General features: G+C 49.8%; 2 protein-coding genes across 6 annotated transcripts in view; both read right to left on the reverse strand.

Annotated features, from left to right (window-relative positions):
- The window catches only part of SLC7A6 (solute carrier family 7 member 6), a 35673-nt gene extending 21019 nt beyond the window's left edge, over positions 1 to 14654 (reverse strand). Inside the window, exons 1-3 of one of the 4 annotated variants that reach the window (XM_035024918.1) lie at positions 14569 to 14654; positions 12598 to 12725; positions 1230 to 1782 (exon numbers count right to left, since the gene is read on the reverse strand). In XM_035024918.1, coding sequence (XP_034880809.1) covers positions 1230 to 1746 — 517 coding nt within the window. In that variant the 5' untranslated portion in view covers positions 1747 to 1782; positions 12598 to 12725; positions 14569 to 14654. Of the gene's footprint in view, positions 1 to 1229; positions 1783 to 12597; positions 12726 to 14294; positions 14404 to 14568 lie in introns of those variants that run through there. The other 3 variants (XM_035024919.1, XM_035024920.1, XM_035024921.1) reach the window with 3 other exon arrangements.
- Positions 14655 to 17157: 2503 nt separating this feature from the next.
- On the reverse strand, positions 17158 to 27988 carry PLA2G15 (phospholipase A2 group XV). Of its 2 annotated transcripts, none has more exons than XM_035024924.1 (6): positions 27779 to 27988; positions 24628 to 24784; positions 22012 to 22130; positions 21667 to 21765; positions 20810 to 20909; positions 17158 to 19084 (listed from the first exon to the last, which is right to left on the reverse strand). In XM_035024924.1, the coding sequence occupies exons 1-6, from the start codon at positions 27891 to 27893 to the stop codon at positions 18475 to 18477; spliced, it is 1200 nt and encodes a 399-aa protein (XP_034880815.1). In that variant the 5' UTR covers positions 27894 to 27988; the 3' UTR covers positions 17158 to 18474. The 2 variants fall into 2 exon arrangements, with proteins under 2 accessions (XP_034880815.1, XP_034880814.1); XM_035024923.1 differs by having other exon boundaries at positions 20810 to 21034.
- Between the last annotated feature and the right edge of the window lie 6 nt (positions 27989 to 27994).

Consider the following 27994-nt stretch of genomic DNA (forward strand, 5'->3'; position numbering starts at 1 on the left):
GTATAATTAAGTGCCCCTGGCAGCACAGTGCTAAGGAACACAGGGAATTCTGGGCCACTTCTCAGCTAAAACACTAGCTCTACAAGATTGGGTAAATTCACAGCAATCTTCTCTCCTTTTCAGCGATTTCACAGAACCCCTCCTTACCACCTCATGAGAGAAAAAGGAAAATAAAGAGGGATCAACTGGGATCTCTCAGGTTCTGTCATCAGAAACCCAAATATGGGGCACCTGGGTAACTCAGTCAGTTAAGCGTCTGCCTTCGGCTCAGGTCATGATCCCGGGGTCCTGGGATCGAGTCCCACATCGGGCTCCCTGCTCAGCGGGGAGTCTGCTTCTCCCTCTACCCTTTCCCCTGTTCGTGATCTCCCTCCTTCTCTCTCTCACGTGCGCACTGTCTCTTCCACATAAATAAATAAAATCTTAAAAAAAAAAGACAGAGAGAAAGAAATTTGAAACACCAATGAGAAAAAGCCATTTTGGTGTGGTGCCTGCTTCTCAGAATGGGCTGCAAAGAATGGCAGTGGCAGGAAACACTGGTCCTGTGGGCTGAGGGATAACACCTTGGGACCCCAACAATCTAGAGAAGCCTCTTTCCTCAGCCTCTAAACTGGTTTAAAATAAAAAGCTGGGAAGCAAAAAATAAAGTCCTCAGCACTGATGTTTTTTCTGGGTTCAGTTACAACTAGTGATGTTGACTCCAATCAAAACAACTGGTAAGACAAATGTAAGACATGCACCAACCTGTCACGTAGACTGGGGAACAGAACTCTGGAACAGTCAAGAGTAGAAGGAATGGGAGGCACCAAAAGCCACAAAGAGACTCAAACTTCTCTCATCCCTAACCTTTACCCTTACTTATCTCTCAGGGTTAAATGACTTTGGTGAAATTACTTCAAAAGGTAAGATGCGGGGCGCCTGGGTGGCTCAGTCAGTTAAGCATCTGCCTTCGGCTCAGGTCATGATCCCAGGATCCTGGGATTGAGTCCCGCATCAGGCCCCCTGCTCAGCAGGGAATCTGCCTCTCCCTCTCCCTCTCCCCCACCCATCCTGCTCCTGCTCTCTCTCTCTCTTAAATAAATAAAATATTAAAAAAAAAAAAAAAAAAAGGTAAGATGCCTCTCTTCCCCCCCCAAAGCAAAATAGGGTGTTCAAGTATCAGTTACCATTAGCATTATTAAAGGAACCCACACCCTCAAACATACTCCACCACTAAACCCCAGACTTACATATGCAAGCAGCAGCGAGGAGACGGCAGGCCAGGTATGGGGGATCACAGGTAGGGAACGAGGGCTGGATGATGTAGTTGGCGAAGGTGATGGCAATGATGGCCTGACTGGTGGGCTCAACAATTAGCAAGGAGGCCCACAGACGGATAAAGGCAATGAAGCCCCCAAAGGCCTCTAGAATATAAGCATAGCTGGCCCCAGACTTGGTGATGGTGGTCCCCAGCTCCGCATAGCAAAGGGCACCAACAACGGAGAAAAGCCCACCAATGGCCCATACGACCAGCGACAACCCATAGGAGGCAGTGTATACCAGCACGCCCTTGGGTGAGACAAAGATTCCTGACCCGATCATGTTGCCCACCACCAGGCTGACCCCATTCAACAGCGAGATCTCCTTCTTTAGCTGCATAGTTTCTGCCGTCTGTTGAGGTTGCATGTTGACATCTTCCTTGGGCTGGCTGGCCTCGGGAATGAGATGGTAGGTTGGTGTGGGGCTTTCCAGCTCCCTGGCTTCCATGACAAATGTTTCCTTCACACTTGTGTTTACTGTGGCCTGGCAAAGAATATCAAAGAATATAAGTATGTCAGTCTAGGGCAGAAGCTGGTGAGTCTCTGGTTTAGACCTGCAAAGCTAACCTCTTATGTAGGAACAGCATGCCTTACACACAGACCTAAATATAATGAGGTTATATCCATTTCCACCACAGGACACAGAGAAATAAATGGAGATAGGCAGACACCTAGTGCTCCCAAGAAAGATAACTGTGAGAGCTCAGCTGATGGCAACTTCCAACAAGAGGTACCTGGCTTGACACCAAGAATAGGTTGGCATTAGATTTATCCATAGCATGGATTCTCCCTGAGGTGCAGGTTTTGGCCTGGTCTTACCATTTTAAAACCTACAAACCTGTCCTGCAAAGACCAGACTCCCACTGCCAGGTTAGTCAGCCTGATAGGCTTCTCACTGCCCACACCCACTCACCTCCACCCAAACATAAACAGGAACTTCTGCAGTATCCAGCAACATGTGGACAAGTCTGTAGCTACTCTCAGGCCAGCAAAGAACATGAGCAGGTGGAGAGAAAGGCTAGGAAGATGCTAAGACCAGGGCCATTGCAAAGACTATAACAAGGAAAGGACCTTCATGAAAATACACACCTGTGTGTTGCTGTGTCTACAACATCAATCTTACTTCCTACATTGCTGTTTGCCCATTCAATACATCTCTTTTTCCAAAGTGCCCAGAAAAAAGAGAGAATATAATTAAGACCTGATGGAGAAAGAACATCCAGAGGGCACCCTAACATGGGACTTGACTGCTATCAGTTTTCCTCCTCAGCATGCTCTCACTACCGTCTGGGGTTGCAAAGAGATTCTCCCAGAACAGGACCCAGGAATTTTGACACCCAATCAGAGCTACATGGCTTCTCTCATCCACAGACCTGGCATTAGAAGGCATCCCATAGGGAGATGGCACACACTACTGCTTTTGGTTTAGAGTTGAGCCAGTCCAGAAACCTCAAAGAAGTTAGATTCCACAACAACCTATATATGAAAAACCCAGAATCTGTCAGAGGAAGACAAGCACCTTCCTGAACCTGCACTCAGCATGACCTTCTCCCTCTCTCAATTCCTGTGCCCCAGTAATCAGGAATTCAGATCACCTACTTACTCCCACCTCATCTTTCGGATAAAGGAATCCTATAAGCCATATGATTCCCACCCAGGAATCAGTCTTTTAAGGTCACAGAGATAACTTCAGGGATAAGAATGAGATCAGCACATCATCTTCCCAGAAGCCTCTCATCTACTCAACAAAGATGGAAGTGCCAGAACCTTACCTCACAGAGCTCAGAGCGAGGGAACCATAGCCACTCAAGAGTAAGCAGTTCTCAGGGAAAACTTCAGTCTCCACAGCTCCATCCAAAACTCCTGCCTTACCTGTCCCGGTCCCCTGCCAGCGTCTGGACTGGAGATCAAGAGAAAAACCTCCTCCGGGGCACTACCAAGCCTTCCTTTACTCCCAGCCTACCTCTGCTTAGATGAGACCTGGCTTTAAGGCGCACCACTCTTTCTTTCACTCTTGGCACCAAGCCACACAGGTTTCCCTAGGCAGGCACAGGCACGTGGGTACATACTTATTTTCATGTGTTTGTCAGGTGAGCCAAAGCAACCATGAAAACAAACCTGGAAATAGCAGAGGAGCCTATATCTTCACATGAGTCAGGTGCAGAGAGACCTATATTGCCTTTTTCCACCCAACACAGAAGCAAGCAGAGAAACCTGGTCCCAGTGACCACTTCAGCCTCCCCTCTATTTTATCAGACCCTAGCTAGATGGGGAGAGGAGGCTGGGGCTCCCACATATTCTTTTTGGACCTCTGACACCAGATGTATGGGTTTTCTTTTTTTTTTAGGCTTTTTTTTTTTTTTTTTTTTTTTTTTAAGATTTTACTTATTTATTTGACAGAGAGAGAGACAACCAGAGAGGGAATACAAGCAGGGGGAGTGGGAGAGGGAGAAGCAGGCTTCCCGTTGAGCAGGGAGCCCGATGTGGGGCTTGATCCCAGGACCCTGGGATCATGACCTGAGCCGAAGGCAGACGCTTAATGACTGAGCCACCCAGGCGCCCCAGATGTATGGGTTTTCTACACATCAAGCAATTCTGCAACACAGACAATTTAACTCAATTCTGATGATGAGGGAGCAGAAGGCAAGCTAAGGACAAAGCACAAGCTGACACCCCACAACCCCTGCCCCCAAGGTGGGATATATGTGACATTCCTCAGCACTCTTGGCTGCCCTAAAGCTAAGGGAAGAAAAAAACAAATGGTTAATTTATAGAGATTATAGTCCTACAGGACAGGAGTCTCCCTTAGTTTACAAATGTCTTAGTGATTTACAAGAAAAAAAGCACTTATCAATAACCTAACTTCCAGAAGGAAATGTAGATAAAATTAAATGTCCTTATAACCTGCAGCCCATTGACAAATACTTGAGGCAGGCAGAGTATAATGTCCAGGAAGCTCCCAACTGTCTTCATGTTAATGCTTTACTAGAGAAGGGCTCAGTCCCACAAAACTGCCCCCTCTTCAGATGCCAAATACAAGTCCAGGTTGTTACCAGTGCTTCCAACTGACTGGCTATAAATTGGAGGGTCCCACTATCCCTCCTTGGGTTTAATTAATTTGCCTGAGTGGCTCACAGAACTCAAGAAAACAGTTTACTTACTAGATTACCAGTTTATTATAAAAGGATATAACTCAGGAACTGCCAGATGGAAAAGATGCATAGGGCAAGGCATATGGGAAGGGGTGTGGAGTTCCATGCTCTCTCTGGGCAAGCCACTCACCCAGCACCTCCACCTGTTCACCAACCTGAAAGCTCTCCAAACTCTGTCCTTTTGGAGGTTTTATGGAGGCTTCATTACACAGGTGCGACTGATTAAAATCATTGGCCATTAGTGCTTGATTCAATCTCCAGCCCCTCTCCCCTCTCCACAGGTCAGACTGGACTTAAAGTTCCAACAGCCTAATCACACAGTTGGTTCCTCTAGCAACTAGCCCCCATCCTTAGAAGATCTGGATGCTTTCCAAAAATCACCTCATTAACATAAACGCAAGTGGGTTGAAGGGACTTGTTATATAAATAACAAAAGACACCATTTCACTTTCATTGCCCTGGAGCTATTTCAGGAATTGAGAACAAAAGCAAATATTACAACAGAACATGCCCCTATGGCTCTTATATAGGAAATTATAGGAGCTGTGTCTAGAAACAGTGGATGAAGACCAAATATATATTTAATCACAATATCACAGGGAAAGAAAGAGGGAAATTCATTTCACTGGAAAATAAAATTAGTATAAAATGGAATTGCCTTAACTTCTAACTTCCGTTTAGGATATAGAAAGCCGGGAAAAGCATCACTCCAACTCCAATAACAAGAAAAAGCCAAACAATCTACAAAACCGTAACTTTTCTTGAAGCCATCGGAGAGCTGAGGTTACAGGGCAACCTACCAGACTGAAATTTTAGGAAAAACAGGCACCTCCACGAAGAGATGCAAGCTCTGGTTCACCTGTGGCAGAGGGAGAACGATGGGACCAACACGCAGGCAAGTAAGAAGAACTCAGGTACAATTCTTAATGAATTTTACTAAAGGTCTTGTGTGGTTTAGCAAGAGCATAGACACCCAGGGGTTTTTCTCCATAGACTTCAGTAGACTGGATGTTCATTAAAAAATACTAGGCAGGAGGGGCGCCTGGGTGGCTCAGTCGTTAAGCGTCTGCCTTCAGCTCAGGTCATGATCCCAGGGTCCTGGGATCGAGCCCCACATCGCATCGGGCTCCCTGCTCCGCGGGAAACCTGCTTCTCCCTCTCCCACTCCCCCTGCTTGTGTTCCCTCTCTCGCTGTGTCTCTCTCTCTGTCAAATAAATAAATAAACTCTTAAAAAAAAAAATACTAAGCAGGAGGCCAGAGACAACTTCTCAGTAGTGCTAGTCTGGAGAAGGAAAGCAACCGCTACTCTGGGGAAATGCAAAGGTCCACCAAGTCCTTTTTCTAAAGAATAAAAATCTTACACCCCTGGGGAAAGGGTGGTAAACTCTGTCCCTCCCAAGGCAGCTGGGGCAGAGTAAAAGAAAAATAAAACACCACTTTATGCCTGGGGGAAAGGCAGGAAATTCTGATCTGGACCATTAGAAGTATCCTACCTCTGGGGCAAGGGCAGGATCACCAGAAAGATCTACACCCCTCTTCCCCCCAGAACCAGAAAAACAGGGCCTGCCTAACACTGAGGCTGAACCAAGACAACAGGGAATCCCTGCTCCCCACCAGCAGGTAAGCAAGCACCCAGCAACAAAAGAAAGACCTAAAGCTGAGAGTAAAGCATAAACATTGAGGAAAAGCCCTCCCACCAGCAAATCCATCCTAAACCTGAGGAATTTGAAGGCCCGTGTGCACCTAAGGTAACCACAACAACAAAACCCAAACCCAACTCACCTCCTAACTGACTGGAACTCCCACGCTAATACCCTAATAAAAGAAGACATGTACCTAGAGTAAATACTTGCCTCAGTTTCTACTGTTTTAAGTCCTACATCTAGCAATCAGTAACAAATTACAAGCAACACAACAAAAAGCAAGAGAAACAACCCACTATCAAGAAGCAAAGTAATCAGGGGCACCTGGGTGGGTTGTTAAGCATCCAACTCATGATTTTGGCTCAGGTCATTATCTCAGGGTTGTCAGATCAAGCCCCGTGTCAGGCTCTGCACTCAGCAAGGAGTCTGCTTGGGATTCTCTCTCTCCCCCAAACAAACAAACAAACAAACAAATAAATAAATAAAATCTTTAAAAAAAAAAAAAGGAAAGAAGCAAAGTAATCAACAGGAAAAGACTTAGAGATGACCGGAATATTGGAACTACCAGACAAGAAATTTAAAATAACTATGATTAATACATTAAACACTCTAATGGAAAAGTTAGACAGCATGCAGAAACAGATGTGAAATTTCAGCAGAGAGATGAAAACCATTAAGAGTCAAAGTGGGAAAAAGTGAAAAAAAAAAAAAAAATAGAATGGAACCCCCAAGAGCTGAAGGATAATATCAAATGGTCTGAGGTAAATATAAAAAAATACTTTTTGGAAAAAAAACTTTTGGGGTGGCTATTTTTATTTGCTTTAGAATATAATTGACTGCCTCAAGTAAAAATAGTAGCAATGAATTGTGGATTTATAGCATATATAAAAGTAAAATATATGAGGGGAGCCTGGGTGGCTCAGTCAGTTGAGTGTCTGCCTTCTGCCTTGGGCTGGGGTCATCCCAGGGTCCTGGGATCAGCTTGCATTGGGCTCCCTGCTCAGTGGGGAGGCTGCTTCTCCCTCTCCTTTTGCCCCTTCCCCTGCTCATACTCCCTCTCTCTCTCTCTAATAAATAAAATCTTTTTATTTTTTTTCTTTTTATTTTTTAAAAGATTTTATTTATTTATTTGACAGGGAGACAGCGAGAGCAGGAACACAAGCAGGGGGAGTAGGAGAGGGAGAAGCAGACTTCCCGGTGAGCAGGGAGCCCGATGTGGGGCTCGATCCCAGGACCCTGGGATCATGACCTGAGCCAAAGGCAGTCGCCTAACGACTGAGCCACCCAGGTGCCCCAAAATCTTTTTTAAAAAAAGGAAAATGGGGGCGCCTGGGTGGCTCAGTCGTTAAGCGTCTGCCTTCGGCTCGGGTCATGATCCCAGGGTCCTGGGATCGAGCCCCGCATCGGGCTCCCTGCTCCGCGGGAAGCCTGCTTCTCCCTCTCCCACTCCCGCTGCTTGTGTTCCCTCTCTCGCTGTATCTCTCTCTGTCAAATAAATAAAATCTTTTAAATAAATAAATAAATAAATAAATAAAGGAAAATGTATGACAACAAAAGCACAGAGACAGAAGGAAAAATGGGAGTTATACAGTTGTAAATTTCTTTTATGTGAAATAATGTAATTTACTTAAAAAAACACTAAGAAGATTAAAAGAAGGGGTATAAATAATGAACCAATGGTGGAAATAAAAAAATACTCAAACCAAAAGTAGGCAGCAACATGGATGGACTTAGAAGGTATTACACTAAGAGAAATAAGTTGGCAGAGAAAAACAAGTATCATTATGAGTTCACTTATCTAAAAAACAAAACAAACGAACAACAAAAAAGGACTCATGAATACATAAAACAAACTGGTGGTGCCAGAGGGGAGGGGGGTGAAGGGATGAGCAAAAGAGGTGAAGGGGTATTAAGATGTACAAACTTCCAGTCATAAAATAAATAAGTTACAGAGATAAAAAGTACAGCATAGGGGCGCCTGAGTGGCGCATTCAGTTAAGCCTCCAACTCTTGATTTCTGCTCAGGTCATGATCTCAGGGTCATGGGATCAACCGAGTAGGGCTCCATGATCAGTGGGAGTCGGCTTGTTCCTCTCCCTCTGCTCCTCTGCTGCTCATGCTCTCCTCTCTCTCAAATAAATAAATAAAATCTTTTTTAAAGAAGTACAGCATAGAAAATATAGTCAATAATATTGTAATAGCAGTGTATGGTGACAGATGGTAACTAGACTTATCATGGTGAGCATGTACGGAATTGTGGAATCACAATGTTGTACACCTGAAACTAATATAACATTGCATATCAAATATACTTAAATAATAAAAAATTTTTAAGAAGGCAGAAAAAAGAACATATGCAACAAATAGAAAACAGAAGACAACTAGCAAGATGGACGATTTTAACCCAACCATCCCAATAATAACATGAAATGTAAGTGATCAAAACATACCAATTAAGAGATAGACACTGACAGAACAAATTAGATAAAAACGCAAAACCCAACATGTAGTCTATGAGAAACACGCTTTAAATATAAAGACATTGGGGCACCTGGGTGGCTCAGTTGGTTAAGCGTCTGCCTTCGGCCCAGGTCATGATCTCAGGGTCCTGGGATCCAGCTTAGCAAGGAGTCTGCTTCTCCCTCTTACTCTCCCTCTGTGCTCTCTCTCTCTCAGTGAATAAAATATTAAAAAAATAATAAATATAAAAACATAAAGGGGTGCCTGGGTGGCTCAGTTGGTTAACTTTTTATCTCAGCTCAGATCTTGATCTCAGGGTAGTTAGTTCAAGCCCCTCGTTGGGCTCCATGCTGAGTGTGGAGCCTACTTAAAAATTAACAAATAAATAAATAAATACAAATAAGTTCTAGGTAAAAAGATAGGAAAAAATAAATCATGCAAACACTGATCGAAAGGTGGAGTAGCTATATTCACATCAGACAAAATAAACTTCAGAATAAGAAATACTGCTAGGGATAAAGAGGGACATTACATAATGATAAAGAGGTTAATTCACCAAGAAGACAATTCTAAGTGTGTGTTTCCTCCAACAACACAGCTTCAAAATACATAAAGCAATTTCATAGATATGAAAAGAGAAATACACGAATCCACGATTACGCTGTGACTTCAAAGCACCTCTCTCAGTCATCAACAGAATACGCAGACAAATAATCAGCAAGATCTAGGGGCACCTGGCTGGCTCAGTCGGTAGAACATGAGACTCTTAATCTTAGAGTCACGAGTTCAAGCCCCATGGAGGGGGTGTGGGGGGGGAAAAGAAAATCAGCAAGATCTAGAAGGCCTGAAAATGGAATGTCCCAACATAGCTCTTGTCTAAGGAATTATGTGAATTCTGAGTGGGAAAGAAAAAAAATAGCATCTGCAATAGGGTTTACCTCTACATAGGAGAGCGGAACAGGCTAGAGGTGGGAGACAACCTTCTAAGCAGAAAAAACACTGCTTTGGCTCCTCAAGTTTCACAACAGAGTATCAACCCTACTATATCTCAGTTGGTATCAGAACACTGTTAGGAACCCTCCCTCAAGCTCCTGCCTGAGGCCTTTAAGACCAATTCCAACCTTCTTAGCAGGGCCTTATCACTATATCCCGCACCCCACCCCACCCCACCCCGACCCCAAAGTCCCACCCAAGGTCCTGTCCCACTGAATTACCTGCAGTTTCTAGAACCTGGAGTAGTCCAGCGTTTCCAGAGTCCATCAGACAAACATATTTTTGCTCATACTGAGCCCTCTGCTTCTAACACCCTTCTTCTACCACCGTTTCCCCAACAGCCTAGCTGCCATCTTTCTCCATATATCTCTTTGTGCCCATAAGATTTGTAATACATACTTCTGCCTTAGCAACCACCTCATTCTGTTGCATTTACTTAGCTTCAGTCTCCCAACTAGTTTGTGAGTTCCTCATCTATTTTAACAGCACGCAGGACAAGGCCTAGCATAGGTTCAGTAGTCAGTCCCTGAGCACTGAATAAAATATACCAAGGACAGAAAATAGCTAAGAGATAATACACAACAAACCCTACTGAAAGTCTTAAGACCTTAAGTGGTTTCTAATATTTTGTCAAAGTACTTGCTCTTTAAGTAACAGATGGTGGAGAAAAAAATGATAAAAAGCAACTCTTGACTACAATAATGGTTTTGAATTCTTTTGCATTTAATCAGTCACCATATTATCTACATACATTCTCAAAAGGGCAGTCCATACCTGTGTGAGATGCATTGTTTATCCCCACAGAATAGATTTGCAGACCTTCTTCAACAATGGGATGAAAATCAAGGAGCTCATAACTAAGCCGCTATCTCCAGCTCAGTAGCCTGGTATTTAGGGGAAAGAGTGTGCAACAAAATCTTACCAGATCACCCTCTCTGAACTGGCTATCCTTCTGCCTTTAATTTTTATCCAATTGATAAGAGAAATCGGCATGTGAAGATCACACACAGTATCAGATTCTCAGTCTCTTTCTCATACAGTTTCTAAAATCACTATTGAAGAGGCGCCTGGGCGGCTCAGTCGTTAAGCGTCTGCCTTTGGCTCAGGTCATGATCCCAGATTCCTGTGATCCAGCCCCGAGCCCCGCACTGGGCTCTCTGCTCAGCGGGAAGCCTGCTTCTCCCTCTCCCACTCCCCCTGCTTGTGTTCCCTCTCTCGCTGTCTCTCTCTCTCTGTCAAATAAATAAATTAAAAATCTAAAAAAAAAAACAAAAAAACATTTACTTTAAAATGTAAAAAAATTTAAAAATCACTATTGAAGACAATTTCCAAATTCAGCATACCCTCTAAGTTTCTGTTGTGAAAAACTAACATTAAACCCTGCCTGTAAGGACACAATGCAGCTTTCTAGCAGGTTTTCATCCTATTTTACAGGCTCCTGCACCAGATAATAAAGGAATTCATCAGACCACTAACATTGCCTCATGAAAATTTAACCATGAAACTATCATATGCAATTTTCAGGGGGAAAAAAAAGGGAAGAATCTTTCAAAGTTCAATTACAAAGAATACTTTACAACCTGGATTTAAAAACTCTTTTATAGGGGCACCGGGTGGCACACTTGGTTAAACGTATGACTCCTGGTGTCTGCTCAGGTCATGATCCCAGGGTCGTGAGATGGAGCCTCATGTTGGGCTCTGTGCTTAGCGCAGAGTGTGCTTAAGACTCTCTCTCCCTCTGGTCCTCCTCCCATGCCCATGCTCTCTCTCTGTGTCTCTCAAAATAAATAAATCTTTATTTTTTTTTTAAGATTTCATTTATTTATGTGTCAGAGAGAGAGAGAGTGCGCGAGCACAAGCAGGGGGAGCTGCAGGCAGAAGAAGCAGGCTCCCCGCTGAGCAGGGAGCCCAATGTGGGGCTCAACCCAGGACCCTGGGATCATGACCCAAGCAGAAGGCAGACACCCAACCAACTGAGCCACACAGGCATCCCAAATAAATAATCTTTTAAAAAAATAAAATGGCAACTGGGTGGCTCAGACATTAAGCATCTGCCTTTGGCTCAGGTCATGATCTCAGGGTCCTGGGATTGAGCCCCGCATCGGGCTCCCTGCTCAGTGGGAAACCTGCTTCTCCCTCTCCCACTCCCCCCTGCTTGTGTTCCCTCTCTCGCTGTGTCTTTCTCTGTCAAATAAATAAATAAAATCTTTAAAAATAAATAAAAATAAAATGAAATGAGAACTCTTGGGGCACCTGGGTGGCTCAGTCGTTGAGCCTCTGCCTTCGGCTCAGGTCATGATCCCAGAGCCCTGGGATCGAGCCCCACATCAGGCTCCCTGCTCGGCAGGAAGCCTGCTTCTCCCTCTCCCACTCCCCCTGCTTGTGTTCCTTTTCTCACTGTCTCACTGTGTCTCTGTCAAAATAAATAAATAAAATCTTAAAAAAAAAAAAGAAAGAACTCTTTTATAATTAATGACCACAGGGGAAAAGATTGTTGAGAAAAAATACTAAAATCTCTACTGTGGTGAAAACAGAGGGCTCTTTCTTTTCTATACTTCTCTGAGTCTTATATATTTTCCACAATTAATAGGCGTTAACTTTTTTAATGCTTAACTCTCCTTCTCTCCCTCTCTCTCTCTCTATATATAGTATCCCTATATCAAATGAAAAACTTACGTAACTCTACATTTATTATGTTTTTGCCTAAGATACCAGGAAACTCAATATCAAATTCAGCACCTAATCACAGTGAATAAATACCCTCACTTTCAACAGTATGTGATATCTAGTCTTTTCCATTGACTTTGGTTTTCAATTTCTTTTTAACAACCTCATTGAAGTATCTTTAATTATAAACCACCACAATTACTCTTCAGAAAAAGAAACAATTTAATATACAATTTTATATAATATAGTGTTACATAACTGTTAATTATATGTGAGCCATTTTTCATTAATAGTATCCTGTTCGTATCTTGCACAAATAACTGAAACTCTTTACAAATCGCAAAGATCCAAGATCTAATAGAAAACAGAACAATAATATTCACCTGCGAGGAAATAAGCAAACATCACACTTTCATAAGCTGCCTCATCATAAATGGTCAGGTACTGAGAAGAAAATGGAAGTCTTCACAGCAAGGCCTAATTCCATTTGTCTGTCTTGGCCATTTAACCTCTGCAACAAAGAGTAAGAGGCAGCTTATCAAAAAATGAACCTAATAAGCAACAGGATGATATTTCCCTTTGTAAAATTTAAGTTTTACATGCCTGGCAGGGGCAGCACTCAATTACTGAGAAGTTCCGTCACACCCACAGTGGAGTGTAACTGAAGCAACCAGCCCACACGTGTCAGAGAACTAACCCGGTCATCTCAAATCATGCATGTCTAGACAGCTGCTGCTCCCCAAGTCCCAGGTCCTGTAAGCCCTGTTTGTGTCACTTTTGTAAAAATATATCCACACCCTGGAGACTATAGCAGGAAACACGCACGACAGAGGTCAGGAAATTTCCTGTACCAAGAAGGGCCAAGGAGATCAGTCACATAACTGGTATTTACTTTTAGTCTGCAATAAAAAAATATGTCCACAGCCAGACAGGGAAGAAGGAAGATAAGAAAAAAATCGTTTGTGGTTTTCTGCATATTTGTCAGGAGAGGGAAATCAAATATAAGAACTTGAATGGCAGTCTGAGAACCAAGCTGGGAAGCAAAAGCCATTAGTACGCAAGGGCACCTTAGCAATGTAGGCAGACTGGGCAGTTTCCTCTTACAGGGCTTCACAGCAAGCAAAGAGAGACAAAAATGAGCTCAGGAAGCACTCACAGACTTTCACAAAGTCTGCTCCTCCCAGATCTTCAAATCAGAGAGCAGCTCTCAGAGAAGCACCAGATGGCTGAGCATTCGGCTACCACGATGCTAGATTTGCTGGCAGTGCTTTTTTCCCCCCATCAAGGGCAGAGACCGAATTCTTTTGAACTGTGTCACCAAGCACACAGCCCAGTGCACACAAGAGGTACTCAAAAACATCTGTTAAATATTGATTCCAATTTATACTGACCATTACACAATGTGGTACCCAGACTGTTTGCTCAGTGCTTAGTGAAGAATTCTCAGAATGTTTTACAAGTATCTCCTTCCATTTATAACATGAGATGATCAAACAAGGTGACAGGACATGAAGACACGAGAGAGAGCCATCACAGCAGGAGCACCCGGTTCCCTAGCACCAACAGGCCAGCCCTGCAAGCTCGGGAGGGCCCTAGACAATCTCGCAGCATCCCAGGAAGCTCTGATCCTGCGGTACAAAGTCTTGCATTTGCAGTTTCTCACAGCCCAGGTTCTCCTTCGCATCACACTCAGCGTCCGGTATCGCCCCGTCTCTCACACAGTCAGCATCGCACTCAGAGACTCTATCACCACAGTGTCCCTCACACTCTCAGCCTCTCCCACACTTGTGGAGTCACCCTCACACTCAGGCTCTCACACCCTCAGGGTTTCTATCTCTCTCTCCCTCCCTCACACACACACACACACACACACACACACACACACACACTCCCCCCCTCTCTGTCTCTCTCTCTGTCTCTCTCTCCCCCCCTCTGGTCTAGGGCGCCTGTCTCTCACGCACACCCAGAGTCTCCTTCACACCAAGGTCTCTCCCATACTATCAGCGTCATCTTCTCACTCAGGGTGTTTCTTGCGCGCGCACACAGTCACGCTCAGACTCAGGGGGTCTCTCACACTCACACACGTAGTCCTCCTCACGCGCTGGGTCTTCCACTCAGGGTTCCCCCCACTCCGGAGCCCCCTCACGCTCGCAGTCCCTCTTACACGCACAGCGTCACCCTCCGGCACGCTCTCGCCGCCGCGTCTCTCACGTGCCGCCCGCCCGCCCGCCCCGCGCACGGGTTGGCGGGCCCGCACCCCGCACGCTGCGGCGGCGGCGGCCGCGCGGAAAGTTCGGCCTCCCGGACGCGGCCCCGGCCCCGCTTCCCCCGCGCGCCCGCCCGCGGCCCGTTACCTCGCAGTAGCCAGGCGCCCACAGGATGCTCGGTAGCTCGACTGCTTGGGCCGCCGCGGCCGCTCAGGCCCCGCCCCCGCCACGTCACGCGCCGCCGGATCGCGACAGCGCGCGCCGCGTCGGGACAGGGCGCTCAGCTCCGCGCGCGGGGTTGGCTTGCGGCGTCGCTTCTGGGCCTCTGGGGCCCGCCGCGGCCTCAGGGATCGGCCGACCCGGCTCGGGAGTGCGGTCCCAGCGTCTGCTGCACTTGGCTGCCCGTGACCAGGGCCCGGCCACCCTCGCTCCAAATGGCCCGCACAGCCGGTTCCTATGTGGCTCTTGGCCACACAGCTTACACAAGGAGCTCTAAACAGCCGCCATACCCTGTTCACCACCATCCCCTTCCCTACGCACCTTAGGAAGACACAGACCCAGGACCTGTCCTCCCACATTCACAGCTCAGCTCCAGCTCAAGTCCACTGAGGACTCCACAGACACAGGAACACTGTTGTGCTTCTGTAGCCCACCCCCCCCCCCGCCCCCTGGGGCTCAGGCTTGAGGACATTTTTCCATCTTCAACTTGTGTGACCCTACTAACATCCCAGGGAGGGGGGGGAGCTGCACCCTCCTGTCTTCCTCTACCTCTGGCTGCTCCTCCTCCTTTCCTTCTAGGGGTTCTTTTTCTCTGGTAGCTCTGGGCTCTTCTAGGTCTCCCGACCTCATGGGCAGCTGAGCCCTCCGCCTTAGCTTCCTTTCCACAACCTCAAGCCATGACTCCCTCCTGGGACATGGAGTCATTTCCCCTGACAAGTGTTTACAACTGCACACCCTCTAATTCCAGACTGACCATACCCAAAGCCCTGCTCCCCATCACCCAGTGACGCAGCCAGAGATGGGCAGCACACCTTCCTCCTCCTGCCCCCCAAGGACCTGCAGGTTTTCTCATGGTTTTCTTCACTCCAGCTCTAGTAGCCTCCCGATCCCTACCCTGTTCCTTCTAACCCATCCCCACAGGGCAATGACTTTGTATCTCCTCTGCCTAAAAACCCCTCTGTTCTCCTACCTATAGACCTGAGACAATGAACCTTGAAGAACCCTCACTCGTATGCCCTCCTCGTGCTCTCTGCTTGGACTACCCTCCCTAAGTGTGAATGAGAGTATATGTATATTTGGAATCATTAGAATCTGACCCTTTAACCCCTGGATCCCTTCCTTCTGTCTCCCTGGCCAGGCAGAGGAAGGACCGCCCGCGCTCACTTGTGTCACTCAGTGGCAGCTGGTCCACTTATCCCTGCAACAAACGCATACATGACCTGCCAGCATCCAGCTCTCTGGCTTTGCTGTCTCACACCCGGTTACAACAACCCGCTGTGAAAGCCCACTATGCAGCAAGCACTGAATTAGATGTTCCCCAATACCATCAGTGTTCCTCAGGACCACCCTGCAGGGCACATTTATTCAGCTCCATTCTTCAGATGAGCAAGCTGAGGCTCAGGGAGGTAAGGAGACTCCCCAGGCTACTTGCCTGGACCTGGTAGAGCTCAGATTTGAACCCCAGTCAGCTGGTCTTAAAGCCTGCTGTGACTCCATGCTCTCTCTCTCCAGCTGTGAAACCAAGGATGGCAGTGGGACTAAAACAGGTCAGGGGTGAGTAGGTGGCTGTTAAGGCCACCACAAGGAGTGGCAGGGGAGGGTGGGTGTCAGGGCAGAGCTGGGACTCAGGCTGGGTAGGACCTGGAGGTAAGGGGTTTGCACCCTTTTGTGCTGTTATTCTTTTACCAGAGCCAGCAATTGCAGCTGGGCATCCTCACCCTCTCTTCCAGGTTTGGCCAATAACTAGTGCAGTGAGGGTTCAGAGCGCCCTCTAGTGGTCCAGGGTGTATTGAAGCCTGAAGCCCAGGCCGGGTTGGCTCTGTGGAGGTGGCAGGTACTGGGGCTCCTACCAGCCCCACAGCCCTCAACCCCCTCTCTGGGCTCTGCACCACAGACAGTCCTGGACCCCATCCCTATACATGTTTCCCTAGATCAGGCTCTGTTTCCCTGTCTTTATCCATCTCCATTGGTTCCGTCTCGGTCCCTGTCTCTGCCCATCTTGGTCTCTGACCTAGTCTCAGCCTAGTTTCTCCTCCTCCCTCAGTCTCTGTCCCAAGGGAGACAGATGGTGGGCAGACAAACTGAAGAAGCAAAGTAGAAGGGTGGTGTCTTAAAAAGAACTCTAGGGTCAAAAGATGCTGAGACCTGAAAGGTTAGAGAGGACAAAAAGGTTGGGCAGCAGAGTCCAGCCAGGGTGACCTGAAGGACTGTCCTCTGCCCCCAGCTCTGTGGCAGTATGTGGGGCCTGCCGGCCAAGCAGGAGCAGAGGGAAAGCAGGAGCCACATTCCAGTGGGAATGTTTCAGGTCCTGGCTCTTAATCCCAGGAGGAGAAATAGATTCCAGGAGATGGGGCAGGAGGGTAAGGCCCAAATAGGTGCGCAGGAGCCATGCTTTGGTGCTGATAGAACCCATCAAGGCCCCAGGAAGGGTCCAGCCTGATTACCTGCCTCTCTAGCCCCTTCACCCCTCCACTACCTCCCTCCTCTCATGCTCAGAAGAGAGCCTCAGCCAGGGTACTTTACAGCATCCAGAATATTTTTATTGCCAGAATCAAGGTACAGCCTGCTTAGAGCTCCATGAGGGGCCCACCATCCAGGAATACAAGGAGAGAGAGATGCTGGGTATGTTCCCAAAGAGAAAGTCCAGCTCCACAGAAACCTGGTGGGAGAGCAGCCCAGTCCGGCCCGACTGCGGCTCTGGGGTCCCATCCTAGAGGCTAGACTCGAGTCTTGGCCTACAGTCATCGCCCACTTGGAGATGACTGCCACCAAGGCAGATCCAGACTCTCCAGCCCTGCTATCATAGGAAGATCCATGAAGCACCTCTGGAGCAGACAAAAAACTACCCGGGGAGCCCCAAGCCACCTGGCTCTCTCAGGGGCCCACTCAAGTTTCGGGGCTAGTCTCTGCAGACTAAACACCAGTGAGCTGCCTGGTGGGAGTAGGTGCTGAGCAAGACGGGCAAGAGCCCTACCTCCTCTCAGCCCTGTGCCAGCCCACCTGGGTGCTAGAAAAACCCCAGGGCAGGGTGGTAATGTGGTGGTGGGGTTATTAAGAGGGCAGCTCAGGGTACCTCTGAACGGCCTTAGCTACTTCCTTGAGTTTTCTTCATGAGTACCTAAAAGGCAATGAGACTGCTCTCATCCTTGAACCACAGCCCCAGGGCAAAGGGAACCAGCATCAATACTGTGGGTAACAACACAACCAAGGGGAATCAAGCCTCCTGGGACAGCACCTCCAAGAAATGGAGGGCCACCTGCTGCCCAATCCCGAGCTAGGCTCTTCTTGGAGGTGAGGGAGGTAGGAGTGAATGCCCCAGGACCTGGGAACCACGGAGAACACAACTCACCCCTGTCTGCAGGAGGAACCAGGCTGCCTCCAGAAAGCCACAGTCAGGCTGTTGAGCGACTAGGCCACGGGGAAGCCAGCAGCTCCAGCCACTCACAGCCAGTAGCAAGCCTACCTGTGGCCAGTTTGTGGGAAGATCACCGTAGGGACCAGGAGTCCATCCCTGGGACCTTTAGGGACAGGGACCACAGCTCAGTAATAGCCCTCACAGGAAGACTGAGGGACCAGGGCCTGGTGGGTGAGTGTGAAAAGGCCACAGGGGTATGAGAACAAATGGCCCCTGAGTTCAGGATTGGGGCGCCAACCCTCCTGCGGAGCCAGTCCTGAGGTCACAGCAATTCCAACAGCAGCAGCATTCTTTCCAGCAAGGATCCCCCAAGTGAGTCCAGACTCTTTCTTCCTTCCTCCCTCCCACAGAGGAAGGACAAGAAACAGCACTTCCCAGTGGCAGACGTGTCGCAACCCGAGACTGAGGACCTGAGGCAGTCAGTCCCGAGCTGCTGAACTCCCGGGCGGCGAGAGCCCAGAAGGACAAGAGAAGCGGCCGTGGCCAGGCCGTCCCACAGCCCTGCCCGGCGCACGGATCAGGGCCCAAGGAGCACACGTTTCAGATAGGCCAAGGTGGTGGCATTGGCCAGCATCTCTATGTGCTCGCTGCCCGGCAGCGCCTGCAGAGACACTGGCTGCTCCTGGCGGCCGCGCCAGGCCCGGCACTGCAGGGCGCTCTGCAAGTTCACGGTGCCGTCGCCGTTGCCAAAGCAGATTCTGGGCTCGCGGTCCGGGAAGCTCTCGTAGTAGAAGGAGTCTGGCGTGGGGACCCCAGTGCCGTAGAGGCAGTGCAGCGGCACGCCAGGTGGCGCCGTGGCTTCGACCAGCCCCTCCGTGTCCTGCCGCATGAGCCACCCGTCTCTGAAGCCGATGTCCTGGAAGAAGCGGCGATAATCCCGCAGCGTGTAGTTGGTGGTGGGTGTGCGCACGAAGATCTTGCCGGGCGACCAGGCGGAGCTGTAGGGCAGCAGCCAGCTGGTGGAGACAGCAGACCGCTGCTGCTCCCGGATCTTCAGGGGCCCGATGACCGGGATCCGATTGTTGTCTCCTGCAGGGAGAGGGCTGGCTCAGTCTGTGCTCAGGAACGCAAGCTGCCGCTGGGCCTCTGTGGGGCCCCGGGGAGGGGAGGGAGGGGCCCAGTCAGCCCTCCAGCGCCTCCACGCTGTCACTGCACCTCCCATGTTCCCTTTATTTTTGCTCCATCTGGGAAGCACACGACCAGGCCTTGTTTCTTTCCTTCTGCACTTCATCACCAGGGATTTAGGCAGCACATACGCACAAGGTGATTCACTGTGTAAGCAGTACCCTCCACTGAGCGCTTGTCACCAGGCTTGTGGGCACCGACCTTGCTGAAGGTGAATCAGCATGTTGGCAGCCCATGGACACATTCCTCTTTTCCTTTGCTTACACGGAGTTAGGAAAATGTTTTTCTTTTCCTAGGCTCAGTCTCAGGCCTGCCGCCAGCCAGCCCTGGTCGTATCCCACTCATCGGACTGTCACTGACCCAGGCAGCCAGGCCTGCAGGAGACGAGGCAGGAGGGGAGGCTGCAGGCAGAACGAGAACCCTTCTCACACAGGAATGCCAACCACACAGCCAGTGAGGCCTCTGGGGAGTGAGCTGGAACTTGGAAATAGGGGCCGTCTGATGTATTCAGGACCCACAGCCACCCATCACCCCACCTCTCTGACTGACCACAGGCCTTCAGCTCTTGTGGGGTCTGGCTGTAGGACCCCTGAGGAAAAGGAAGCCCCTAGTTAGTCCCTGACTACCACCCCCCTGTCAGGGCCTGCCAGAACAGTTCCCCAGAATCTGAGGCACAGCTCTAAGGGGACTCACAGGGAGGCTCTGAAAGGCTGTAACCTGAGCCCAACCACAGCTCCTGTCTCAAACTCAGGCATGCCCCCATCTGTCCTTTCAGGTCCAGGCTGGACCGAGTATGTGGCTGTAATGAGTCCTCACTATATCTGGATTCACTGTCCAGCCAATCCACAGTCACTACACTGAGTCTAACGTGATGGCAACTATCAGTTGACCAACAAGTAGGTCAGGCAGTGCTGATGATATGAGGAAGAAAACTCCTCAGATGCTTAGCATAGCCATGGCTCGTGGCTCCTAAAGTAAGGGGCCGTGTGTTCACCCCCAGTCCTAGCAGAGGGAGGGAGGAAAGCCCCACGGCTACAGCTGGCAGGCTCTGACAGTCATGAAAAGGCAGGTGAACTGGGGAGGAATGGGGAAGGAGGTGGCTTTCCCCCCTGCCAGGCAAGCAGGCCCAAAGAAATCTGCACCTGCTTCCTCCCTGCATTACCCACAGAGGCTCCCCACTGCCACAGATGGAGGTGTAACTCATAAACAGGAAACTGTAGCCCAACCTTCCTTCCATGGGGCAAAGGTGGGCATGAAGATAGGGAGAAGGCTCCCCCAAAGAACTCTGGGTCAAACCAAGTTAGGCCAGCCAGGCCAGAGCACAGCCTATGTGTGTACACACAGGCACAAGTACCTGTGTGACCAACAGCTGGGCCAGTGCATGAACACGCTGGAAAAAAAAATGTACACAGATAACCAAGGACACCAACTAGAGAGACGAAATTAAGTAGCGTTAGGCTCTCTTTTGGAAAAAGAGATGTTTGGAAAAGCATACTGCTCTGGAGAAAGAAGGATCCTCACCCAAGAGAAAAGACATGAGGCTGCCCAGGAGGACATTGCTGAAGGAAAGAGAGGGCACCATTCCTGACACATCAGCCCCCATATCGGGTAGGTCAGACAGGGTCTTACCTGAGGCCAGGACACGAAAAGTCTTGGCCACGCCCCCCCAGGGCGCACCCAGTGCCACGAACGCACGGATGTACTTGTTCTTCCAGGCCTGTGGCTGTCGCTGCAGAAAGTAGAGCGTGTACATGTTGCCCATGCTGTGGGCAACCAGCACCACAGGGCCCCCATACAGCTGGTGCATCTCCTCGATCATCTCCCGGAGGGCCAGGAAGTAGGGCCCGTTTTCATCTGTAGGCCAGAGCCAGGCAGTGGTCAGGAAGGAAGGGTCCTGGGGCCTGAACCACTAAATGTTCTTCAGGCCAGATCCAGGACTAGGTGGGTGAGGAAAATGCTAAAATCTAAGTGGGGGTTGGGCGCCTGGGTGGCTCAGTTGGTTAAGCAACTGCCTTCGGCTCAGGTCATGATCCTGGAGTCATGGGATCGAGTCCCACATCGGGCTCCCTGCTCAGCACGGAGTCTGCTTCTCCCTCTCACCCTCCTCCCTCTCATGCTCTCTGTCTCTCATTCTCTCGCAAATAAATAAAATCTTAAAAAAAAAAAAAGAAAAATTAAAAAAAAAAATCTTTAAAATCTAAGTGGGAATGGCTTGGTTTCCCCTCCCTGTCCAGGAAGGGAGGAAACCTAGGAGCTCCTTTTCTCTTCCTCAGCCTCATTAGCTCTCCCCAGGGCTCAGAGGCCCAGAAATCCTGGGGTGAGGGATGGGGAGGGACAGAACAGATTGACTAGGGGTGACAGCTGTGACCGCTGGGATAGACACGAGAGGCCCTGGAGGCAGGGGAGAGCCCAGGGCCTATGGTGGCTGTGACCTCCTCGTCCCCACCTCCCAAGATGTCAGGGAAGAAGCAAGAGTGACCACTTACTTGGGGCTCGGCGCCAGTCGTAGGGGGCCCCCCGGACATCCTCACCCCGTGTGTAGCCCCAGCCCACAAGGCTCTCTACCATGGTATGGAAATAGGAACCTGCAGACAGTAATGTATGGGAATTAGGGCGAGTACAGCCAGTGCCTGCCCCCAACACCACGCCCAACAAGGATACTGTGACATCTGCTGTAGAAGATCCCCAAAGGAGTGCTATAAGGCTCAGTGGCTACACTGCTGAGACAGTTTACAGGCTACCCTTTCAAACTAACAGCATTTCTCCCACTCTGGGAATATAGCAGAACTTCCAGCTCCGTTCCCTGGAGGGCATGAGGAAGGGCTACGTACCCACACTGCTTTTGCTGGGGTCCAGGAACTCCAGTGAGAAAGTCTTCCCAAAGCCAGGGACACGCACATCCACACCATCTGGGAACTGGGTGGCCCGGGATGTTCTGTTGTAGACCAGCCTATCAGGGGAGGATATTGAGCTGATGATCCAGAGGTGACACTGAACCTGGTGTGTCCTAATACTGCCCTGTGTCTTGAGTCCTATTCCCTTACTATCCTCATGTTTGGCAAGTATAGGGGAGACTAAAAAGTAACAAAGCAAGTTTATGAAGCACAGATCAGAGTAACCACATCCACCTGAGACCCCAACCAAGACGCATTCCAAAGATTAACCCAAGGACCCCCGTCAAGGCAGTATTTCCTTCTCAATGTCATCCATCTCAGAATGCAGGTCTTGGATTTGGTTGGGAGATTGGCTCTGCCATCCACATCACACCTGACCCAAAGGCAGTCAGCCTAATCTTGCGTGCTCCCACTGCCCCGTCTTCGTGGATTCACCTCCTGCCACCCAACACGACACAGGCAAAGGGGAGGGTAAGTGTAGCACACAACAGAACCAAACAGAGCAACCCCCACCCTAAGGCCCAAACACCTGTGGCTGCTATGTGGATGGACGGACAAGTCCTGGAAGATGATGGGACAGGGCGGTGGGAGACAGGAGGAAGGCTTTGTGGCTAGGCCGGGAACCCTGTTCTGGCCTCCCTGATACCAAGGAGACAAATGTACCCAAGGAAACACAGGCTAGACCTGTGATCCTTGGTGGCCCTGAGTCCTAACCCCCTAAGATCAGCCACAGAAAGCTGACAAGATACCCAACACTGACCCAAATAATAGGTCCTGGGGACCCATTTTCTCTAGGGCAATCTGTGGATGAACCCAATGGCCACTCAGCAAAGTGTAGAAAACTTTCTACAAAGCCAAAGCAGCTCTAAACAGGTCAGATGTCCAATGAAGGTAGACAAGCCCCTCTCAGTATCATCCCGAACCTCCCATTGGCAGTACCTGAGACCATGTCTCTCGTATAAAAATAGAACTGCAGATCAACAGCCCAGAAATAACCCTGATCACGTACAGAAGAGGAAAAAGTCAACAAAGCAGATGTCATAAACAACAGGGAAAGGCAAGGCACCTGGAGAACCAGCTAGTATGTCTCCAGGAAAAAAATTTAATTTGTGAGACTCCATTCAGCTCAAACATTTACTGAGCACCAGTTGTGTTCCTGGTTCTACTGCTATAAAGATAAAAGAGAGACAACCTCTGTCTTCAGGGAGCTGGGTCTTAGCTCAGGGTCACACAATCTGGGTTTAAGTCTTGGTTCTGCCACTTATTAGCTAAGTGACCCTAGGCAATTTTGTAATCTTTGAGCTTCCAGATTTCCTCATCTGTAAACAGGGTTGAAAACAGTACCTGTCTCACAGGGTTGCTATAAGATTAAATGAAAGAAAGTATATAATATGGACAGTGCCTGTATTCGATAAGCAGTCATTCCCAGAACATTATCTTATTAGCAGGGAAACATCCTTCAAAGCAAAGTTTGGCACCTGATAAGGATGAAAGGAAATAGGCATGTGGCCTGGAGGAAGGAAAGGTTAAGAGCTCTGGGGAGTGGCAAGGGAAACTTTCCAGAAGGACCAGGCTCAGGTTTTAAAGGGTGAATGGGGGGGGCACCTGGGTGGCTCAGTTGGTTAAGCGAGTGCCTTCGGCTCAGGTCATGATCCTGGAGTCCTGGGATCGAGTCCCGCATCGGGCTCCCTGCTCGGCGGGGGGTCTGCTTCTCCTTCTGACCCTCTTCCCTCTCGTGCTCTCTGTCTTTCATTCTCTCTCTCTCAAATAAATAAATAAAGTCTTAAAAAAAAAAAAAAAGGGGGTGAATGGGAGGGAATTTATCAGGCAAAGGGTGTAAAGGTAGATTCCAGGCTGAAAGAACCACATGTACAAAGACATGGAGACCTGGTATGTCCCAGGAGGAACAAGAAGCTGAGGGGCCAGTGGCCAACTCAGAGGCAAGGAAGAAGTGGAGGCCATACTGAGGCTATGAATAGGGGCTGGAGCATAGAATCTACATGTAAGGGGGCACCTGGCCGGCTCAGTCGGTAGAGCATGGGGTTCTTATCTTGAGACTGTGAGTTCGAGCCCCACATTAGGTGTAGGGATTTTTTTTTTCTTTTAATAGACTTTATTTATTTGAGAGAGAAGAAGCAGGGGGAGGGGCAGAGGGAGAGGGAGAAGCAGACTCCTTGCTGAGCAGGGAGCCCAATGTGGGGCTCAATCCCAGGGTCCTGGGATCATGACCTGAGCCGAAGGCAGACTCTTAACCGACTGAGCCACCCAGGCACCCAAAATAATATAAAATCTTAAGGAGAAAAAAAAGAATTCACGCAGAGGGTGTGAAGCACAAGGCATAGCTGGAAAGGGTAGGGACAAGAGCTGCAGGAAAGGGAAGAAAGTTCTGTCTGGGAGGGTGCAGAGATGGCGCCGTTCAGACTGAGGAAAGGAGAAGGGCAAGAGGTCAGTGACCTCAGGGTGTGCTGAAGTGGGGATGAGACAGAACCGGGTTCTAGAGATCTCTCTCGGCTGGGTCGCTGAGCAGCACGGCGTCTGTGCCCCAGCCCCCACCTGATGTTGTCAATCCAGCAGTCAATGATAACTGGCAGCAGCAGTTCGAGGTTGAGCCAGAGCGTGAAGTAGCTGTCTGTCCTCTTGGAGCATAGGTAGTGCACGACCGTTGGCTTGTCTAGCTTTGCTTCCAGCTGGTTGCCCAAATCACCGGGCACTGCGGAGGGACACAGAGCACGCATGAGGCCCTGGACCTGGCAGGCTGGGGACCCCTGAGGCTTGAACCCATAGGCCTTCTACCCACAGCTGTCCCAGGCTACAGAGGAGGGCCTTGTTCACTCAAAGCAGTGGGAAACAGGACAAAGCACTGGGCCACTTAAACAACCAAAAGTGAATCCAGAGAAGGCACTCCAGGACAGGCCTGTGCAGCGGGGCAGTGAACAGAGGTGGCTGCCAGCCTCCCGAGAGCCCATAAGGTTCCAGGGAGCAGAGCATGTGGAGCGCCCTAGCCTCTCAGCACACCTGGCCCCTGTGGCAGAGATGGCTACCCTGAAACCTCACAGCATTCCAGCCATGGCCCAGTAGGGGTGGTGTGCCCAGGCCCCAAGGATAACTTCTCTCTGCCCAAGCTGCTCAACAGACCAGCTACACAGAGCCTGGTCTACACGGAGCCCTGGGGCCCTTGTGACACTCAAACCCATCCCCCTGGCTTCACTGCCCAACATTAAGGCCCTTCCCAGAATATTTGCTCCCACTGACCTTTCAGGCCTCACCTGCTTCTACATGCCATGCTCTTGACACCTTCCAAGCACATCCCCATTTAGAATCCATGATCCCCGAGTGAACAACCAGCTCTTGGCTCTCCTGAGGGTTCTCGGGGCTCTGTGAACCCAGCCTTGAAGAGGGAATGCCCTCCCTGTACATCATCTGTGTCCTCAGGACTACCATGGGAGGGAGGTGTGGCACCTGCCTTCACCTCCCCTAACAATACAGATGCAGAAGTGGGGAGTCTTCAGTATGACAGCACAGAGACCTTGGTCACTGTCTCCACCAAAAAGGAATTGGCTAAATGAGGAAGCCACCGGATTTGTTGTGCCTGAATGCCTTTTGTCCTGCACAGGCTGTGTGGTGATTTCTTAAGCCCCATGTTGCTTAAAACTAGGACAACAGACATCTATGTACCCTTCACTGCAAATAACACTGGGAGAGAACATCCTTACAATGCCCACTTTACAGACAAGGAGACTGAAGCTGAGAGGGGCAGAAATGACTTGCTACAGTTTCCTCCTGCCCACTTCTTTTGTATCACTTCTCTGGTCTCTGCTTCCTCTACCACCAATTTGGGTTTCACTCATAGAGGCTGGTCACCCTTGGATGCCGATCCTCTGATGGCCAAGGTCAGGTCCCTGCTCTGTGCACAGGAACAGCTCTTCCACTGCCCACCAGGGGGTTTCCCAGAACTGATGCCAACACCTTCACTCTCTGAGAAGCTAGGCAGATTAGGATTCTGTGACTCTGGGTGGAGTGTGAGGCTCCTCTGCTGTGACCTAGGACAACCAAGAACTGAATGATTTAATGAATGCAGTGATCCAAGCAAAAAGCCTGCGTGCATCAGGGACCACACATTTCCCAATGCCATACCCTTCATATTCAGAACTGAGGCCTACCTGTGGCCCCTTGTGGGTCTACAGGATAAAGTCTAGATGACCCAACCAGTCACAGGCCCTGCGCAATCCACTCCTTCCCCAACTCCATTCCAGACAGCCTGGACTGCTTACCTCCCTCCCTCTAATATGTAGTTTCCTCTTCCTGGTACTCTCTCCTGGCCTCAGCTCTAGTTACACACTCCAAGAAACCTTTCCTGGGCGCCTGGGTGGCTCAGTTGGTTAAGCGACTGCCTTCGGCTCAGGTCATGATCCTGGAGTCCCGGGATCTAGTCCCGCGTCGGACTACCTGCTCAGCAGGGAGTCTGCTTCTCCCTCTCCCGCTCCCCCCTCTTGTGCTCTTTCTCTCTCTCACTCTCTCTCTCTAATAAATAAATAAAATCTTTAAAAAAAAAGAAACCTTTCCTGACTGGGTTGGTGGACTCTCTGTGCTTGCCCAACACAGACCTCATCTCTGGGGATCCCTGCAAGTTTAGGGAATGCAGGGCCATGTCTGCCCAAATAACCATGGTGAACCTGAGCCCAGCATCCCCCTGGGGTATTTCCTGGCCTAGAGCTCCTGGTGGGGGACCCCCCTGGGACCACACTGCCTGCCAACCCTACGCTTCTGCAATGTGCATCATCCCCATTAAAATATTCCCATTAGAAAGAGCATGGGGGTCATGCTGTAGCAGATTCAATATGTAACATGTCTGTGCCTTTAGGAGTCCTGGCTGGCCGCCAACTCAATGCTTGAATGAAGCATCCAAGACTCCCAAGACAGAAGTCTCTTCCCTGTCCACCACCACAAGGAAATACTGTGGCTCCTGTAGAGTTGCAGGGGCCAGGACCACGGAGGGGATAAGCAGGGGAGGTCATCTAGTCCCAATATAGCCCAGTCCAAATTGGTCTGGCAGGGTAAGAGTACAGGTATGTTTCTTGACGTCTGTTCATAGCCATTGTCCCAAACCTTACCTCTGTCTTTAGCCATCCTCAGATTCCCTTAAGCCTCCTCCCTCAGACCTAAGGCCACCCATTTGATAAGTTTGGGGGTGGGGGAAGTCTCGGTGGTAGGCTAGGAGAGCCATTCTTTCCTCAAAAAGCTTCCTTTTAATAATGCCTCCTGAAACATACGGGGCTGGAAGGGTCGAGAGAACCTCCTAGCCATGCCCAAACCAACAATGAGGACCCTGGGGACCAAATCCGAGAAAACCCGAGCCCCCGGCGATCCTCAGGAGTGGGGCCAAAGGACCTCGGTCTCTCCAGCTAAAATATGGGCATAAAGCGAGGCAACTTTTGGGGCTGACGCAGACAGGAGGACTGAGGGACAACCGCACCGTAGCCCTCCCACTTACCCCATATTCTACAGGGGAAGGTGAGCAGAGGTTGACCACACCCGCACGCAGCATGGCGGGAGGTGGACGGACAGACCCAGGGGGCAAGACAGTCATATGCTCCCTCACCGCATGCTCAGAGCAGATGCAGCCCTGGAAGATAGCGCCCCGCCCCCGGACCCCGTCCTGCCGGACCCACGAACACACGGACCCACGACTGGACGCGCGCCTCACCCAGCACCACGGGGGGGGGACGTCCGACCGGGAGCGCCGGATCCGCCAGGAGCAGGAGGCACAGGAAGCCACCCGGGAGCAGCGCCGCATGGTAGGGACAGAGGCGAAGACCCATTGCGTGACACCGCCGCTGCAGGTCCGAGGTGCGGATTCAGCGCTCTGTGCTCGCGCCTAGGCCGGGGAGGCGGTGACGCGCTTAACCCCACCGCCCGCACT

The sequence above is a fragment of the Mirounga leonina genome, unplaced genomic scaffold (assembly GCF_011800145.1).
Source record: "Mirounga leonina isolate KUSES-001 unplaced genomic scaffold, KU_Mleo_1.0 Mir_180, whole genome shotgun sequence".
In the NCBI taxonomy this organism is placed as follows: domain Eukaryota; kingdom Metazoa; phylum Chordata; class Mammalia; order Carnivora; family Phocidae; genus Mirounga; species Mirounga leonina.

Excerpts from the sequence above, each read along its gene's own strand:
- PLA2G15 (XM_035024923.1), bottom strand. The coding sequence starts at position 27,893 with ATGGGTCTTCGCCTCTGTCCCTACCATGCGGCGCTGCTCCCGGGTGGC. Across the intron at positions 22,131-24,627 it reads TGCTGGATTGACAACATCAG|GCTGGTCTACAACAGAACAT; the intron begins GTGGGGGCTGGG and ends CTCCCCTGATAG. Across the intron at positions 21,766-22,011 it reads CCCCAGCAAAAGCAGTGTGG|GTTCCTATTTCCATACCATG; the intron begins GTACGTAGCCCT and ends TACTGTCTGCAG.